Source organism: Moschus berezovskii, chromosome 16, assembly GCF_049115385.1.
Source record: "Moschus berezovskii isolate FMDL1 chromosome 16, NW_MosBer_1.0, whole genome shotgun sequence".
In the NCBI taxonomy this organism is placed as follows: Eukaryota; Metazoa; Chordata; class Mammalia; order Artiodactyla; family Moschidae; genus Moschus; species Moschus berezovskii.
In genome coordinates this window covers 84,844,104-84,862,890 of record NC_142475.1, presented here as the reverse complement: position 1 = coordinate 84,862,890, position 18,787 = coordinate 84,844,104, and the positions used below count along the sequence as shown (strand labels likewise).

Genomic DNA, 18,787 nt, shown 5'->3' with positions numbered 1-18,787 from the left:
CACAATAGTTTCTGCATTCAAAGAAATGAAAACTGATGTCAAATGACTCCCTTCATGATGGAGATGCATTTAATTAATATGAGATACAATATTTCTTCTCCAGAGCATCTTCATCAGTTCAGTTCAGTCGCTCAGTCATGTCCGACTCTCTGCGACCCCATGAATCACAGCACGCCAGGCCTCCCTATCCATCACCAACACCCAGAGTACACTCAAACTCATGTCCACAGAGTCGGTGATGCCCTCCAGTCATCTCATTCTCTGTCGTCCCCTTCTCCTCCCGACCCCAACCTTTCCCAGCATCAGAGTCTTTTCCAGTGAGTCAACTCGTCGCATGAGGTGGCCAAAGTATTGCAGTTTCAGCTTTAGCATCAGTCCCTCCAATGAACATCCAGGATTGATCTCTTCTAGACTGGACTGGTTGGATCTCCTTGCAGTATAAGGGACTATCAAGAGTCTTCTCCAGCACCACAGTTCAAAAGCATCGATTCTTCGGCGATCAGCCTTCTTCACAGTCCAACTCTCACATCCATACATGACCACGGGAAAAACCATTGCCTTGACTAGACGGTTGGCAAAGTAATGTCTCTGCTTTTTAATATACTATCAAGGTTGGTCATAACTTTCCTTCCAAGGAGCAAGCGTCTTTTAATTTCATGGCTGCAATCAGCATCTGCAGTGATTTTGGAGCCCAAAAAAATAAAGTCTGACACTGTTTCCACTGTTTTTCCATCTATTTCCCATGAAGTGATGGGACCAGATGCCATGATCTTTGTTTTCTGAATGTTGAGCTTCAAGCCAACATTTTCACTCTCCTCTTTCACTTTCCTCAAGAGGCTTTTGAGTTCCTCTTCACTTTCTGCCATAAGGGTAGTGTCATCTGCATATCTGAGGTTATTGATATTTCTCCCGGCAATCTTGATTCCAGCTTGTGCTTCTTCCAGCCCAGCATTCCTCATGATGTACTCTGCATATAAGTTAAATAAGCAAGGTGACAATATACAACCTCGACGTACACCTTTTCCTATTTGGAACCAGTCTGTTGTTCCATGTCCAGTTCTAACAGTTGCTTCCTGACCTGCATACAGGTTTCTCAAGAGGCAGGTCAGGTGGTCTGGGATTCCCATCTCTTTCAGAATGTTCCACAGTTTATTGTGATTCACACAGTCAAAGGCTTTGGCATAGTCAATAAAGCAGAAATAGATGTTTTTCTGAAACTCTCTTGCTTTCTCCATGATCCAGCGGATGTTGGCAATTTGATCTCTGGTGCCTCTGCCTTTTCTAAAACCTGCTTGAACATCTGGGAGTTCACGGTTTACATACTGCTGAAGCCTGGCTTGGAGAATTTTGAGCATGACTTTACTTGCGTGTGAGATGAGTGCAATTGTGTGGTAGTTTGAGCATTCTTTGGCATTGCCTTTCTTTGGGATTGGAATGAAGACTGACCTCTTCCAGTCCTGTGGCCACTGCTGAGTTTTCCAAATCTGCTGGCATATTGAGTGCAGCACTTTCACAGCATCATCTTTCAAGACTTGAAATAGCTCAACTGGAATTCCATCACCTCCACTAGCTTTGTTCGTAGTGATGCTTTCTAAGGCCCACTTGACTTCACATTCCAAGATGTCTGGCTCTAGGTGAGTGATCACATCATCGTGACTATCTTGGTCGCGAAGATCTTTTTTGTACAGTTCTTCTGTGTATTCCTGCCACCTCTTCTTAATATCTCCTGCTTCTGTTAGGTCCATACCATTTCTGTCCTTTATCGAGCCCATCTTTGCATGAAATGTTCCCTTGGAATCTCTAATTTTCTTGAAGAGGTCTCTTGTTTTTCCTATTCTGTTGTTTTCCTCTATTTCTTTGCATTGATCACTGAGGAAGTCTTTCTTATCTCTCCTTGCTATTCTTTGGAACTCTGCATTCAGATGCTTATATCTTTCCTTTTCTCCTTTGCTTTTCGCTTCTCTTCATTTCACAGCTATTTGTAAGGCCTCCTTACACAGCCGTTTCGCTCTTTTGCATTTCTTTTCCATGGGGATGGTCTTGGTCCCTGTCTCCTGTACAATGTCACGAACCTCCGTCTAGAGTTCATCAGGCACTCTATCAATCAGATCTAGTTCCTTAAATCCATTTCTCACTTCCACTGTATAATCATAAGGGATTTGATTGAGGTCATATCTGAATGGTCTAGTGGTTTTCCCTACTTTCTCCAATTTAAGTCTGAATTTCGCAATAAGGAGCTCATGATCTGAGCCACAGTCAGCTCCTGGTCTTGTTTTCACTAACTGTATACAGCTTCTCCATCTTTGGTTGCAAAGAATATAATCAATCTGATTTCGGTGTTGACCATCTGGTGATGTCCATGTGTAGAGTCTTCTCTTGTGTTGTTGGAAGAGTGTGTTTGCTATGACCAGTGAATTCTCTTGACAAAACTCTATTAGCCTTTGCCCTGCTTCATTCCGTGCTCCAAGGCCAAATTTGCCTGTTACTCCAGGTGTTTCTTGACTTCCTATTTTTGCATTCCAGTCCCCTATAATGAAAAGGACATCTTTTTTGGGTGTTAGTTCTAAAAGGTCTTGTAGGTCTTCATAGAAGCGATTAACTTCGGCTTCTTCAGCATTACTGGTTGGGGCATAGGCCTGGATTACTGTAATATTTAATGGTTTGCCTTGGAAACGAACAGAAATCATCCTGTCATTTTTAAGATTGCATCCAAGTACTGCATTTCGGACACTTTTGTTGACCATGATGGCTACTCCATTTCTTCTAAGGGATTCCTGCCCACAGTAATAGATATAATGGTCATCTGAGTTAAATTCACCCATTCCAGTCCATTTTAATTCACTGATTCCTAGAATGTCAACGTTCACTCTTGCCATCTCCTGTTTGACCACTTCCAATTTGCCTTGATTCATGGACCTAATATTCCAGGTTCCTATGCAATATTGCTCTTTACAGCATCGGACCTTGCTTCTATCACTGGTCACATCCACAGCTGGGTATTGGTTTTGCTTTTGCTCCATCCCTTTATTCCTTCTATAGTTATTTCTCCACTGAGCTCCAGTAGCATACTGGGCACCTACCGACCTGGGGAATTCCTCGCATCTTCAGAGCATTAGTCAACTCAGAATTTCTTAGATTGTAGATTAATGGGTTGAGCATGGGCGTTATGATTGTATAAAACACACTCAATATTTCATCAGTGGGGAATGTTTTAGCAGGTCTTCAGTTCAGTTCGTTCAGTCATTCAGTTGTGTCCGACTCTTTGCGACCCCATGAATCACAGCTCGCCAGGCCTCCCTGCCCATCACCAACTCCCGGAGTTCACTCAAACTCACCTCCATTGAGTCGGTGATGCCATCCAGCCATCTCATCCTGTCATCCCCTTCTCCTCCTGCCCCCAATCCCTCCCAGCATGAGAGTCTTTTTCAGTGAGTCAACTCTTCGGATGAGGTGGCCAAAGTATTGGAGTTTCAGCTTTAACATCAGTCCATCCTTTTTTTTTTTTTTTTTTGTATTATTTAATCTTTATTATTATAAGGCTGACAATAGCTATAGTACAATTATACACAAGTATACATATATATGCTGACATATGTAGCTATGAAAGAGAATACAGAAGCTGCATATTTACATATATGAAAATGTCATGATATATTGCAAATTAAATATATATAAATATGCAGAATGCTATGTACAGTGGGCTATATTTTGCCTGTCTAAACATGCATATGTGGATAACTGTATATGCATATATGCTTATACATACCTGAAAATTCTTTGAGACTATCTTTGAAAGCATGAACAAGGACTGACAACAGTGGTTGCCCCTGGAAAGATAATTAGAACCCAGGGCGGGGGTAACATATAGGCTTGTTTTTCCATATTGCACATATTGTATTATTATTACCAATGGAAAAATAAATGTGTAAATAAAACATTAAAAATAATTGTACATGTTAACTGCTATCATCACTATCTAATCTGTTCCATTTACTGCCAAATAAAATGTTGATACTTTAGTTTGTCGTAAGTGCAAAGTGTATTTTAAAAGATGTTACTCTATTTTGTATTCTAGAAGTGTATCTTTGAACTACCTTTATCCTGATTGTTGTTCTCCTATTTCCATGTCAGTGAATTTAAATTCCACATTATTATGTAGATCTGAGTTTAGATGGTTTATTGTTCTTTTTTCTATTCTTTATAGACATGGAGAAAATAACAGCTGAAATAATTTCTTTTTTTTTTTTTTCCCTAGAGTTAGAGTTCCTATCAGAGGGATAACAGCACCACAGCCACACTGAATCCTCATGAAGGAGGCACACGAATGACTGGGCTACAAGAGTTACAGATATGAGACCTGCTCATTTCCCAGAAACTACAGCTCACAGAAAACCAATGAAGGTACGAGATACAGACCATTCACTTATGAATGTGTAAAACTCAAGAAAGTCCACATCACTCCTACAACATGTCGAAAGTGCCTCAGAATTCACACAATACCAACTTTCTCATGGTTCTGGTTAAATTACATATACCAGTTTATAACAAATGGCAAAATCTGTAACTCTGTTCAAAGTTTTTAAAAATTACTTAAGGGAGGCGAACAAGATGACGGAGGAATAGGACAGCGAGACCACTCTCTCCCCTACAAATTCATCAAAAGAACATTTGAACGCGGGGTAAAGTCCACAAAACAACTTCTGAATACTGGCAGAGGACGTCAGACACCCAGAAAAGCAGCCCATTGTCTTCGAAAGGAGGTAGGAAAAAACATAAAAGATAAAAAGAGAGACAAAAGAAGTAAGGACGGAGCTCCATCCTGGGAAGGGAGGCTTTAAAAAGAGAGAAGTTTCCAAACACCAGGAAACACGCTCACTGGCGAATCTGTGGCGAGCCTTGGAATCTCAGAGGGCCACATAACCCTCTTTTTTTTTTTTTAAGATTTTTTTAAAACCCACAGATTACCCACCAAATGATAACTCCCAGCGGAGAAGTAGGGCAGACGCCTGCATATACCATTAGCAAGTGGGGGCTGGGCAGGGAGGAGCCGGCTGAACTGCTTAGAGAGAGGACTGGGCTTGAATGCAGTGAAAACAATTCGAGAGAACTCGGGAGAGCAAAGCAGACTGGGATAGCTTCCCCACGAAAAGGCGGAAAGCTCTAACCTAAGACTCGGCCAGCCCCGCTCACAGAACAAAGGACTGAGCAGAGCGAGCCGGCTGTGGTCGGCCCATCCCCCATCCCCCACGGAGAAAGGCAGAGAGGTCAGCCAGAGCCGGAGGGGTCAACCGCGGCCCCAGAAAGGCATCCGATACCAAACCGCAGGCAGGCTTGTTGCTAATCAGGACTTCTTGGGCTCAGGCAGGTCGATATCCCCCTGAGAAGGTGCGCCGGTTGTACACCCAGAAAACTGAGTGGCGGGGACTGGGGAGGCGATAAGTCTCAGAGACCGCGCTCACCAAACACCTGGTCCCCTGAGCTGCTCAGACTAGGGAAGGCACAAAACGCAGGCTCAACCAAGTCTGCACCTTTGTGGAGTACCTGAGAACCTGAACTTGAATCGCTCAGACCTGGGAAGTGCATACAACCTGGCGCCAGCCTCGGACAGTTCCCGGCAGAGCAACCTAGAGCCTATGCAGTGTAGACTGGGACAACACATGCGCTATGAGCAGGGGCAAACCCAGTGTGACCGAGACGCTGCAAGCACTCCCCACAGACGCCAGAGACATTCGTCTGCAGCGCTCCTCCCTTCCCAGAACAGGACTGAACAACTGAGCCTTAAAAAGTGTCCACCCACCCCCTAGTATCAGGGCGGAAATTAGACACTGAAGAGACCAGCAAACAGAAGCTAAAACAGAGGGAACCACCTTGGAAACGACAGATAGAGACGTCTAGAGGCTACTCTAAGAATAAGACCAAAAACCAGAGGCAAGAGGCTTAAGCCCGAATCCTGAGAACACCAGAGAACTGCTGACTCCAGGGAACATTAATCGATAGGAGCTCATCAAACGTCTCCATACCTGCACTAAAACCAAGCACCACCCAAGGGTCAACAAGTTCCAGAGCAAGACATACCACGCAAATTCTCCACTAACACAGGAAACTAGCCCTAAGCTTCAATATACAGGCTGCCCAAAGTCACTCCAAACCCACTGACATCTCATAACTCATTACTGGACACTTCATTGCACTCCAGAGAGAAGAAATCCAGCTCCACCCACCAGAACACCGACACAAGCTTCCATAGCCAGGGAACCTTGACAAGTCACCTGTCCAACACCACACACAGCGAGGAAACTACATAGTAAAGAGAACTCCACAAACGGCCAGAAGAGGGAAAGGCCACCCCAAGCAAAGCAATATAAGCAAGATGAAGAGGCAGAGAAATACCCAGCAAGTAAAGGAACAAGATAAATGCCCACCAACACAAACAAAAGAGGAAGGTATAGGGAATCTACCAGATAAAGAATTTCAAATTTTGGTGGTGAAAATGATTCAAAATCTTGAAAGCAAAATGGAGTTACAGATAAATAACCTGGAGAAAAGGATTGAGAAGATGGAAGAAAGGTTTAATAAGGACTTAGAGAAAATAAAACGGAGTCAATATACAATGAATAATGCAATAGATGAGATCAGAAACATTCTGGAGGGAACAAACAGTAGAATAACAGAGGCAGAAGACAGGATAAGTGAGCTAGAAGATAGAATTGTAGAAATAAATGAAACAGAGAGGAAAAAAGAAAAACGAATTAAAAGAAATGAGGACAATATTAGAGACCTCTGGGACAATGTTAAACGCTCCAACATTCGAATCATAGGAGTCCCAGAAGAAGAAGACAAAAAGAAAGACCATGAGAGAATACTTGAGGAGATAATAGTTGAAAACTTCCCTAAAATAGGGAAAGAAATAATCACCCAAGTTCAAGAAACCCAGAGAGTCCCCAACAGGATAAACCCAAGGCAAAATACTCCAAGACACATCTTAATCAAATTAACAAAGATCAAACACAAAGAACAACTATTAAAAGCAGCGAGGGAAAAACAGCAAATAACACACAAGTGGATTCCCATAAGGATAACAGCCGATCTTTCAACAGAAACTCTTCAGGCCAGGAGGGAATGGCAAGACATACTTGAAGTTATGAAAGAAAATAACCTACAGCCCAGATTACTGTACCCAGTAAGGGTCTCATTCAAATATGAAGGAGAAATCAAAAGCTTTACAGACAAGCAAAAGCTGAGAGAATTCAGCATTACCAAAACAGCTCTCCAACAAATGCTAAAGGATCTTTTCTAGACAGGAAACACAGAAAGTGTGTATAAACTTGAACCCAAAACAATAAATAAAATGGCTACGATATCATACTTATCAATAATCACCTTAAACATAAATGGGTTGAATGCCCCAACCAAAAGACAAAGACTGGCTGAATGGATACAAAAACAAGACCTGCATATATGTTGTCTGCAAGAGACCCACCTCAAAACGAGCGACACATACGGACTGAAAGTGAAGGGCTGGAGAAAGCTATTCCATTCAAGTACAGACCAAAAGAAAGCAGGAGTGGCAATACTCATATCAGATAAAATAGACCTTAAAACAAAGGCTGTGAAAAGAGAAAAAGAAGGAAACTACATAATGATCAAAGGATCAATCCAAGATGAAGATATAACAATTATAAATATTTATACACCCAACATAGGAGCACCGCAATATGTAAGACAATTACTAACAAGTATGAAAGGGGAAATTAAAAACAATGCAATAATAGTGGGAGATTTTAATACCCCAATTACATCTATGGATAGATCAACTAAACAGAAAATTAACAAGGAAACACAAACTTTAAGTGATACAATACACCAGTTAGACCTAATAGATCTCTATAGGACATTTCACCCCAAATCAATGAATTTCGCCTTTTTCTAAAGCGCACACGGAAGCTTTTCCAGGATAGATCACATCCTGGGCCATAAATCTAGCCTTGGTAAATGCAAAAAAATTGAAATCATTCCAAGCATCTTTTCTAACCACAATGCAGTAAGATTAGATCTGAATTATGGGAGAAAAATTATTAAAAATGCTAACATATGGAGGCTGAACAACACGCTGCTAAATAAGGAACAAATCATAGAAGAAATCAACAGAGAAATCAAAATATACATAGAAATGAATGAAAATGAAAACACAACAACCCAAAACCTCTGGGACACTGTAAAAGCAGTGCTAAGGGGGAAGTTCATAGCAATACAGGCACACCTCAAGAAACAAGAAAAAAGTCAACTAAATAACCTAACTCTACATCTAAAGCAATTAGAAAAGGAAGAAATGAAGAACCCCAGGGTCAGTAGAAGGAAAGATATCGTAAAAATTAGGGCAGAGGTAAATGCAAAAGAAACAAAAGAGACCATAGCAAAAATCAACAAAGCCAAAAGCTGGTTCTTTGAGAAGGTAAATAAAATTGACAAACCACTCGCCAGACTTATCAAGAAACAAAGGGAAAAGAACCAAATCAATAAAATTAGAAATGAAAATGGAGAGATCACAACTGACAACACAGAAATACAAAGGATTATTAGAGAATACTATCAGCAATTATATGGCAATAAAATGAATAACCTGGAAGAAATGGACAAATTCCTAGAAAAGTACAACTTTCCAAAACTGAACCAGGAAGAAATAGAAAATCTGAATAGACCCATCACAAGCACGGAACTAGAGGCTGTAATCAGCAATCTTCCAGCAAACAAAAGCCCAGGTCCAGACGGCTTCACAGCCGAATTCTACCAAAAATTTAGAGAAGAAATAACACCTTTTCTATTCAAACTCTTTCAGAAAATTGCTGAGGAAGGAAAACTTCCAAACTCATTCTATGAGGCCACTATCACCCTAATCCTAAAACCTGGTAAAGATCCCACAAAAAAAGAAAACTACAGGCCAATATCACTGATGAACATAGATGCAAAAATCCTGAACAAAATTCTAGCAATCAGAATTCAACAACACATTAAGAAGATCATACACCATGACCAAGTGGGCTTTATCCCAGGAATGCAAGGATTCTTCAATATCCGCAAATCAATCAACGTAATATACCACATTAACAAGCTGAAAAATAAAAATCATATGATTATCTCAATAGATGCAGAGAAAGCCTTTGACAAAATTCAACACCCATTTATGATAAAAACCCTCCAGAAAGTGGGAATAGAAGGGACATACCTCAACATAATAAAAGCTATATATGACAAACCCACAGCAAACATTATCCTCAATGGTGAAAAACTGAAAGCATTTCCCCTCAAGTCAGGAACAAGACAAGGGTGCCCACTCTCACCACTACTCTACAACATAGTTCTGGAAGTTTTGGCCACAGCAATCAGAGCAGAAAAAGACATAAAAGGAATCCAAATTGGAAAAGAAGAAGTAAAACTTTCACTGTTCGCTGATGACATCATCCTCTACACAGAAAACCCTAAAGTCTCTACCAGAAAACTACTAGAGCTAATCAGTGAATACAGTAAAGTTGCAGGATATAAAATCAACACACAGAAATCCCTTGCATTCCTATACACTAATAATGAGAAAATAGAAAGAAATTAAGGAAACTATTCCATTCACTGTTGCAACGAAAAGAATTAAATACTTAGAAATATATCTACCTAAGGAAACAAAAGACTTGTACATAGAAAACTATAAAACACTAGTGAAAGTAATCAAAGAGGACACTAATAGATGGAGAAATATACCATGTTCATGGATTGGAAAAATAAATATTGTGAAAATGAGTATACTACCCAAAGTAATTTATACATTCAATGCAATCCCTATCAAGCTACCAACGATATTTTTCACAGAACTAGAACAAATAATCTCACAATTTGTATGGAAATACAAAAAACCTCGAATAGCCAAAGCAATCTTGAGGAGGAAAAATGGAACTGGGGGAATTAATCTGCCAGACTTCAGGCTCTACTACAAAGCCACAGTCATCAAGACAGTATGGTACTGGCATAAAGACAGAAATATAGATCAATGGAACAAAATAGAAAACCCAGAGATACATCCACGCACCTATGGACACCTTATCTTTGACAAATGAGGCAAGAATATAAAATGGAGAAAAGACAATCTAGTCAACAAGTGGTGCTGGGAAAACTGGTCAACCACTTGTAAAAGAATGAAACTAGAACACTTCCTAACACCATACACAAAAATAAACTCAAAATGGATTAAAGAGCTAAATGTAAGACCAGAAACTATAAAACTCCTAGAGGAGAACATAGGCAAAACACTCTCCGACATAATTCACAGCAGGATCCTCCATGACACACCTCGCAGAATATCGGAAATAAAAACAAAAATAAACAAATGGAACCTAATTAAAATCAAAAGCTTCTGCACAGCAAAGGAAACTATAAACAAGGTGAAAAGACAGCCTTCAGAATGGGAGAAAATAATAGCAAATGAAGCAACTGATAAAGGATTAATCTCCAAAATATACTAGCAGCTCCTGCAGTTCAATTCCAGAAAAATAAGTGACCTAATCAAAAAATGGGCCAAAGAACTAAACAGACATTTCTCCAAAGAAGACAAAAAGATGGCTAATAAACACATGAAAAAATGCTCAACATCCCTCATAATCAGAGAAATGCAAACCAAAACCACAATGAGATACCATTTCACACCAGTCAGAATGGCTGCTATCCAAAAGTCCACATGCAATACATGCTGGAGAGGATGTGGGGAGAAAGGAACCCTCTTACACTGTTGGTGGGAATGCAAACTAGTACAGCCACTATGGAGAACAGTGTGGAGATTCCTCAAAAAACTGGAAATAGAACTGCCATATGATCCAGCAATCGCACTCCTGGGCATACACACCGAGGAAACCAGAATTGAAAGAGACACGTGTACTCCAATGTTCATTGCAGCACTGTTTATAATAGCCAGGACATGGAAGTAACCTAGATGTCCATCTTCAGACGAATGGATAAGAAAGCTTTGATACATATACACAGTGGAGTATTATTCAGCCATTAAAAAGAATACATTTGAATCAGTTCTCATGAGGTGGATGAAACTGGAGCCTATTTTATAGAGTGAAGTAAGCCAGAAAGAAAAACACTAACGCATATATATGGAATTTAGAAAGGTGCAAACGATAACCCTGTATACGAGATAGCAAAAGAGACACAGATATAGAACAGTCTTTGGGACTCTGTGGGAGAGGGTGAGGGTGGGATGATTTGAGAGAATGGCATTGAAACATGTAAGTTGTCATATGTGAAACGAATCACTAGTTCAGGGTCGATGCATGTTATAGGATGCTCAGGGCTGGCGTTCGGGGATGACCCAGAGGGAGGATAAAGGGAGGAGGGAGGTGGGAGGGGGATTCAGGAGGGGGAACTTATGTAAACCCGGGGTGAATTCATGTCAATATATGGCAAAACCAAGCAATATAATATTGTAAAATAATTTGCCTCCAATAAAAAATAAATTACTTAAAAAAATTACTTAAGAAGAGTTTCTTGTATTTCTCTGCCACCTTTATAGTTCTGGTTTCTCATTTCTTAATTAGTAAATTCAGCGTGCAGGTTCTATCCCAGGCTAATTTATACACTTTGGAAGAAACGGCCTCTTAAATCCACAGAGTGTTGAGGTGGGGAGCCCCCTACCACATCAGATTCGTTTCACATATGATAATATAAATGTTTCAATCCATTCTCCCAAATTATCCCACCCTCACTCTCTTCCACAGAGTCCAAAAGACTGCGCCACACATCCAAGTCTCTGCTGTTGTCTCATATACAGGGTTATCGTGATCCTCTTGCTATATTCCATATATATGTCTTAGTATACTGTATTGGTGTTTTTGTTTTTGGCTTACTCCACTTTGTATAATAGGCTCCAGTTTCGTCCACCTCATTAGAACTAATTCAAATGTATTCTTTTTAATCACTGAGTAGTATTCCATTGTGTAAATGTACCACAGCTTTCTTATCCATTCGTCTGCAGATGGACATCTAGGTTGCTTCCATGTCCTGGCTATTATAAACAGTTCTGGGATGAACATTGGGGTACATGTGTCTCTTTAAATTCTGGTTTCCTTTGTGTGTATGCCGAGGAGTGGGATTGCTGGGTCGTATGGCAGTTCTATTTCCAGTTTTTTAAGGAATATTTATAAGGAATAATTTATTTTTAAGGAATAATTTATTTTTAAGGAATATTTTATTCTTTAAAATTTTTTTAAGGAATAAAATATTTTTTAAATAAATAATTTTTTTAAAGCATAAAATATTTTTCCAATATTTTTAAGGAATAAATATTGCAAAAATGAATATATTACCTAAAGTAATTTATAAGTTCAGTGCAATCCCTATTAAGCTACCAACGATGTTTTTCACAGAGCTAGAACAAATAATTTCACAATTTGTATGGAAATACAAAAAGCCTCGCATAGCCAAAGCAGTCTTGAGAAAGAAGAATGGAACTGGGGGAATCAACCAGCTGGACTTCAGGCTCTACTACAAAGCCACAGTTATCAAGACAATATTGTACAAATATAGATCAATGGAACAAAATAGAAAGCCCAGAGATAAATCCATGCACCTATGGACACCTTATCTTTCACAAAGGAAGCAAGAATATTCAATGGAGAAAAGACAATCTCTTTAACAAGTGGTGCTGGGAAAACCAGTCAGCCACTTTTAAAAGAATGAAACTAGAACACTCCCTAACACCATACACAAAAATAAACTCAAAATGGATTAAAGAGCTAAATGGAAGACCAGAAACTATAAAACTCCTAGAGGAGAACATAGGCAAAACACTCTCCGACATGAATCACAGCAGGATCCTCCATGACACACCTCCCAGAATATTGGAAATAAAAGCAAAAATAAACAAATGGGACCTAATTAAAATCAAAAGCTTCTGCACAGCAAAGGAAACTATAAGTAAGGTGAAAAGACAGCCTTCAGAATGGGAGAAAATAATAGCAAATGAAGCAACTGATAAAGGATTAATCTCCAAAATATACAAGCAGCTCCTGCAGCTCAATTCCAGAAAAATAAACGACCCAATCAAAAAATGAGCTAAAGAACTAAACAGACGTTTCTCCAAAGAAGACATAAAGATGGCTGACAAACACATGAAAAGATGCTCAACATCACTCATAATCAGAGAAATGCAAATTAAAACCACAATCAGGTATCATTTCACGCCAGTAAGAGTGGCTGCTATCCAAAAGTCTACAAGCAATAAATGCTGGAGAGGGTGTGGAAAAAGGGAACCCTCTTTCACTGTTGGAATGTAAACTAGTACAGCCACTATGGAGAACAGTGTGGAGCATCAGTCCTTCCAATGAACACCCAGGATTGATCTCCTTTAGGATGGACTGGTTGGATCTCCTTGCAGTCCAAGGGACTCTCAAGAGTCATCTCCAACACCACAGTTCAAAAGCATCGATTCTTTGGCGATCAACTTTCTTCACAGTCCAACTCTCACATCCATACATGACCATGGGAAAAAACATAGCCTTGACTAGACGGACCTTTGTTGGCAAACTAATGTCTCTGCTTTTTAATATGCTATCAAGGTTGGTCATAACTTTCCTTCCAAGAAGTAAGCGTCTTTTAATTTCATGGCTGCAATCACCATCCACAGTGATGTTGGAGCCCAAAAAAATAGTCTGACACTGTTTCCCCATCTATTTCCCATGAAGTGATGGGACCAGATGTCATGATCTTTGTTTTCTGAATGTTGAACTTCAAGCCAACCTTTTCACTCTCCTCTTTCACTTTCATCAAGAGGCTTTTGAGTTCCTCTTCACTTTCTGCCATAAGAGTGATATCATCTGCATATCTGAGGCTATTGATATTTCTCCTGCCAATCTTGATTCCAGTTTGTGCTTCTTCCAGCCCAGCGTTCCTCATGATGTAGTCTGCATATAAGTTAAATAAGCAGAGTGACAATATACAACATTGTCGTACTCCTTTTCCTATTTGGAACCAGTCTGTTGTTCCATGGCCAGTTCTAACTGTAGCCTCCTGACCTGCATACAGGTTTCTCAAAAGGCAGGTCAGGTGGTCTGGGATTCACATCTCTTTCAGAATGTTTCACAGTTTATTGTGATCCACACAGTCAAAGGCTTTGGCATAGTCAATGAAGCAGAAATAGATGTTTCTCTCGAACTCTCTTGCTTTCTCCATGAGCCTTAGGGATAAACAAATCTCCATGCTTACACTGATGCTTTATATCTCCATATGTATATGTATAAGTGCATGTACTCTGTGCACTTATAAAATCACATTTAATGTATAAAATTTAGTCTTCATAGTAAGAAAAACTGTTAACTTCATTTTTTTAAGAAACAGGCTTATGATATTTAATTTTTTTCAAAATCATACAGTTTTCATTGAGAGAAATTGAATTTTAAACTAGTTCACTTCAAAAATCTGGTGATTCCAGAAAAAAAGTTTTCAACTTTTCAATTCTTATAAATCCAAGTTTGCAATTTCTTACATAGTAAATTAATTTACGCAACTGAAAAATCTGGCTTCTACTATTAACTGTTTTAAATTTACCTTTTGGATTCCTGTTCGCAGTCAGCAAGGAGCCTTTTCATCTATCTCATAAAAACATAGAAATATCTTCAATCCAGTGTGACCACAAAGGACAAAAATCTGCATTATTCCTAAAAATATATTTGACTTCACATGACAATGTCAGCCCATTTTCTTCACAGAATCTTCTAAATATTTCAGAAAATTGGAGGAGCATGGGAAGATGGCAGAGGAATAGGACGGGGCGACCACTTTCCCCCCAACAAAATCAACAAAAGAACATTTGAACGCTGAGTAAATCCCACAAAAAAACTTTTGAATACCGGCAGAGGACATCAGGCACTCAGAAAAGCAGCCCATAGTCTTCGAAATGAGGTAGGAAATAGATAAAAAGATAAAAAGAGAGACAAAAGAAGGAGGGACGGAGCTCCCTCCCGGGAAGGGAGGCTTAAAAAAAAAAAGAGAGAGAGAGAAGTTTCCAAACACCTGGAAACACTGGCGAGTGGAATCTCAGAAGGCCGCATAACTGGGAGACAAAAGACATAAATAATTAAAACTCACAGACTAAGTGCCCAGAGGAAACTCTCAGCAGAGAAGCGGCGCAGACGCCCGTGCCCCTCACTAGGAGGCAGGGGCTGGGCAGGGAGGGGCCGGCAGCATCGCTTAGAGGGAGCCCCGGCAGCTGCGCTTAGAGGGAGAACGGCTGTGCGCTTACAGGGAGAACGGCTGTGCGCTTAGAGGGAGAACCGGGCTTGAACGCCCCAGGGCAAACTGAGGGCTCGAACTTAAGATACCAGAGCAGAGGTTGCAGCTGAAGGGCGAGAGGGCTGGAAAAAGCCTGTGAAAAAGCCGCAAGCCAGCCCCACCCACAGAACCGGGCACTGAGCAGAGTGAGCCAGCAGTGGGCAGACCTTCCACCAGCCCCCGCCGAGGCGGGCGGGCAGGGGAGCCAGCGCCAGGGCGGGGGCAGCCGCGGCCCCAGAGAGGCTTCCCATGCCAAGCTGCAGGCAGGCTTCCTTGCTGGCCAGGATTTCTTGGGTTTGGGCCGGTCGATATCTGCCTGAGAAAGTGCGCCGGTTGTACCCCCAGATAACCGAGCGGCAGGGACCAGGAAAGTGATAAGTCACAGTGACCGCGCTCACCAAATGCCTGGTCACCTGAGCTGCTAAGACCAGGGAAGGCACAAAACGCAGGCCCAGCCAAGTCTGTCCCTTTGTGGAGTACCCAAGGACTTGAACCTGAGCCGCTCAGACCTGGGAAGTGCGTACAACCCAACGCCACCTGCCGACAGCTTGCAGCAGAGCCAACTAAAGCCTAAGCAGCATAAACAGGGAAAGCACACATGCCTCAAGCGGGAGCATTCCCAGTGTAGCCGAGACACCGCGAGCACTCCCCACAGATGCCAGGGATATTTGTTAGCTCTTCCTCCCTCCCTATAGCAGGGCTGAATAGGAGAGCCGGGGGAAAAAAAAAATATGTCCACCACCGCATCCTGGTGTCAGGATGGGAATTAGACACTGAGGAGACCAGAAAAAAGAAGAGGGAGAAGCCTTGAGCCGCCTGCAAGAATAAGACTGAAAACCAGAGGCAGAGGCTTAAGGCCAAATCCTGAGAACACCAGAAATCTCCGGTTCCAGAGAACATTAATTGATAGGTACTCATCAAAGGCCTCCATATATACACTGAAACCACCCAAGGGTCAACAAGTTTCAGTGAAAGACATACTACACAAACTATCCAGCAACACAGGAGAATAGCACTGAGCTTCAATATACAGGCTTCCCAAAGCCACCCCAAACCCACTGACATCTCAAACTCATTACTGGACACTTCATTGCACTCCAGAGAGAAGAAATCCAGCTCCACCCACCAGAACATCTACTCAAGCTTCCCTAACCAGGAAACCTTGACAAGTCACTCATCCAACCCCACACACAACGAGGTAACTACATAATAAAGAGAACTCCACAAACTGCCAAAAGACAGAAAGGCCACCCCGAACACAGCAATATAAGCAAGATGAACAGGCAGAGAAATACCCAACAAGGAAAGGAGCAGGATAAATGCCCACCAACACAAACAAAAGAGGAAGATATAGGGAACTTCCCGATAAAGAATTTCGAATTTTAATTGTGAAAATGATTCAAAATCTGGAAAGCAAAATGGAGTTACAGATAAATAAACTGGAGAAAAGGATTGAGAAGATGGAAGAAATGTTCAATAAGGAATTAGAGGAAATAAAAAAGAGTCAATATACAATGAATAATACAATAGATGAGATCAGAAAAACTCTTGAGGGCACAAACAGTAGAATAATGGAGGCAGAAGACAGGATAAGCGAGCTAGAAGATAGAATTGTAGAAATAAATGAAACAGAGTCGGAAAAAGAAAAAAGAATTTTAAAAAATGAGGACAATATTAGAGACCTATGGGACAATATTAAACGCCCGAACATTCGAATCATAGGAGTCCCAGAAGAAGAAGACAAAAAGAAAGACCATGAGAGAATACTTGAGGAGATAATAGTTGAAAATTTCCCTAAAATGGGGAAAGAAATAATCACCCGAGTCCAAGAAACACAGAGAGTCCCTAACAGGAAAAACCCAAGGTGAAATAATCCAAGGCACATATTAATCAAATTAACAAAGATCAATCACAAAGAAAAAATATTAAAAGCAGCAAGGGAAAAACAACAAATAACACACAAGGGGATCCCCATAAGGATAACAGCTGATCTTTCAGCAGAAACTCTACAGACCAGGAGGGAATGGCAAGACATACTTAAAGTGATGAAAGAAAATAACCTACAGCCCAGATTACTGTACCCAGCAAAGGATCTCATTCAAATATGAAGGAGAAATCAAAAGCTTTACAGACAAGCAAAAGGTGAGAGAATTCAGCATCACCAAACCAGCTCTCCAACAAATACTAAAGGATCTTCTCTAGACTGGAAACACAGAAAGGGTATATAAACTTGAACCCAAAACAATAATGAAAATGGCAACGGGATCATACTTATCAATAATCACCTTAAACGTAAATGGGTTGAAGGCCCCAACCAAAAGACAAAGGCTGGCTGAATGGATACAAAAACAAGACCCCCATATATGTTGTCTACAAGAGACCAGCCTGAAATTGAGGGACACAAACAGACTGAAAGTGAAGGGCTTGAAAAAGATATTCCATGCAAAGAGAGACCAAAAGAAAGCAGGAGTAGCAATACTCATATCAGATAAAATTGATTTTAAAACAAAGGCTGTGAAAAGAGACAAAGAAGGAAACTACATAATGATCAAAGGATCAATCCAAGAAGAAGATATAACAATTATAAATATTTATGCACCCAACATAGGAGCACCGCAATATGTAAGACAATTACTAAAAAGTATGAAAGGGGAAATTAACAATAATGCAATAATAGTGGGAGATTTTAATACCCCACTTACATCTATGGATAGAGCAACTAAACAGAAAATTAACAAGGAAACACAAACTTTAAGTGATACAATAGACCAGTTAGACCTAATAGATCTCTATAGGACATTTCACCTCAAAACAATGAATTTCACCTTTTTCTCAAGCGCACACGGAACCTTTTCAGGATAGATCACATCCTGGGCCATAAATCTAGCCTTGATAAATTCAAAAAAATTGATATCATTCAAACATCTTTTCTGACCACAATGCAGTAAGATTAGATCTCAATTACGGGAGAAAAACTATTAAAAATGCCAACATATGGAGGCTGAACAACACACTGCTGAATAAGGAACATATCATAGAAGAAATCAAAAGAGAAATTAAAATATGCATAGAAATGAATGAAAATGAAAACACAACAACCCAAAACCTCTGGGACATTGTAAAAGCAGTGCTAAGGGGGAAGTTCATAGCAATACAGGCACACCTCAAGAAACAAGAAAAAAGTCAACTAAATAACCTAACTCTACATCTAAAGAAACTAGAAAAGGAAGAAATGGAGAACCCCAGGGTTAGCAGAAGGAAAGAAATCGTAAAAATTAGGGCAGAGATAAATGCAAAAGAAACAAAAGAGACCATAGCAAAAATCAACAAAGCCAAAAGCTGGTTCTTTGAGAAGGTAAATAAAATTGACAAACCACTATCCAGACTCATCAAGAAAGAAAGGGAGAAGAACCAAATCAATAAAATTAGAAATGAAAATGGAGAAATCACAACTGACAACACAGAAATACAAAGG

General features: G+C 40.3%; 1 protein-coding gene across 1 annotated transcript in view; it reads right to left on the bottom strand.

Moving 5' to 3' along the window:
- Positions 1–3,121: 3,121 nt before the first annotated feature.
- The window catches only part of LOC129560175 (olfactory receptor 4A47-like), a 28,634-nt gene continuing 12,968 nt past the window's right edge, over positions 3,122–18,787 (bottom strand). The window contains exon 2 of the mRNA XM_088844631.1: positions 3,122–3,184. Coding sequence (XP_088700757.1) covers positions 3,122–3,184 — 63 coding nt within the window. The remainder of the gene's footprint in view (positions 3,185–18,787) is intronic.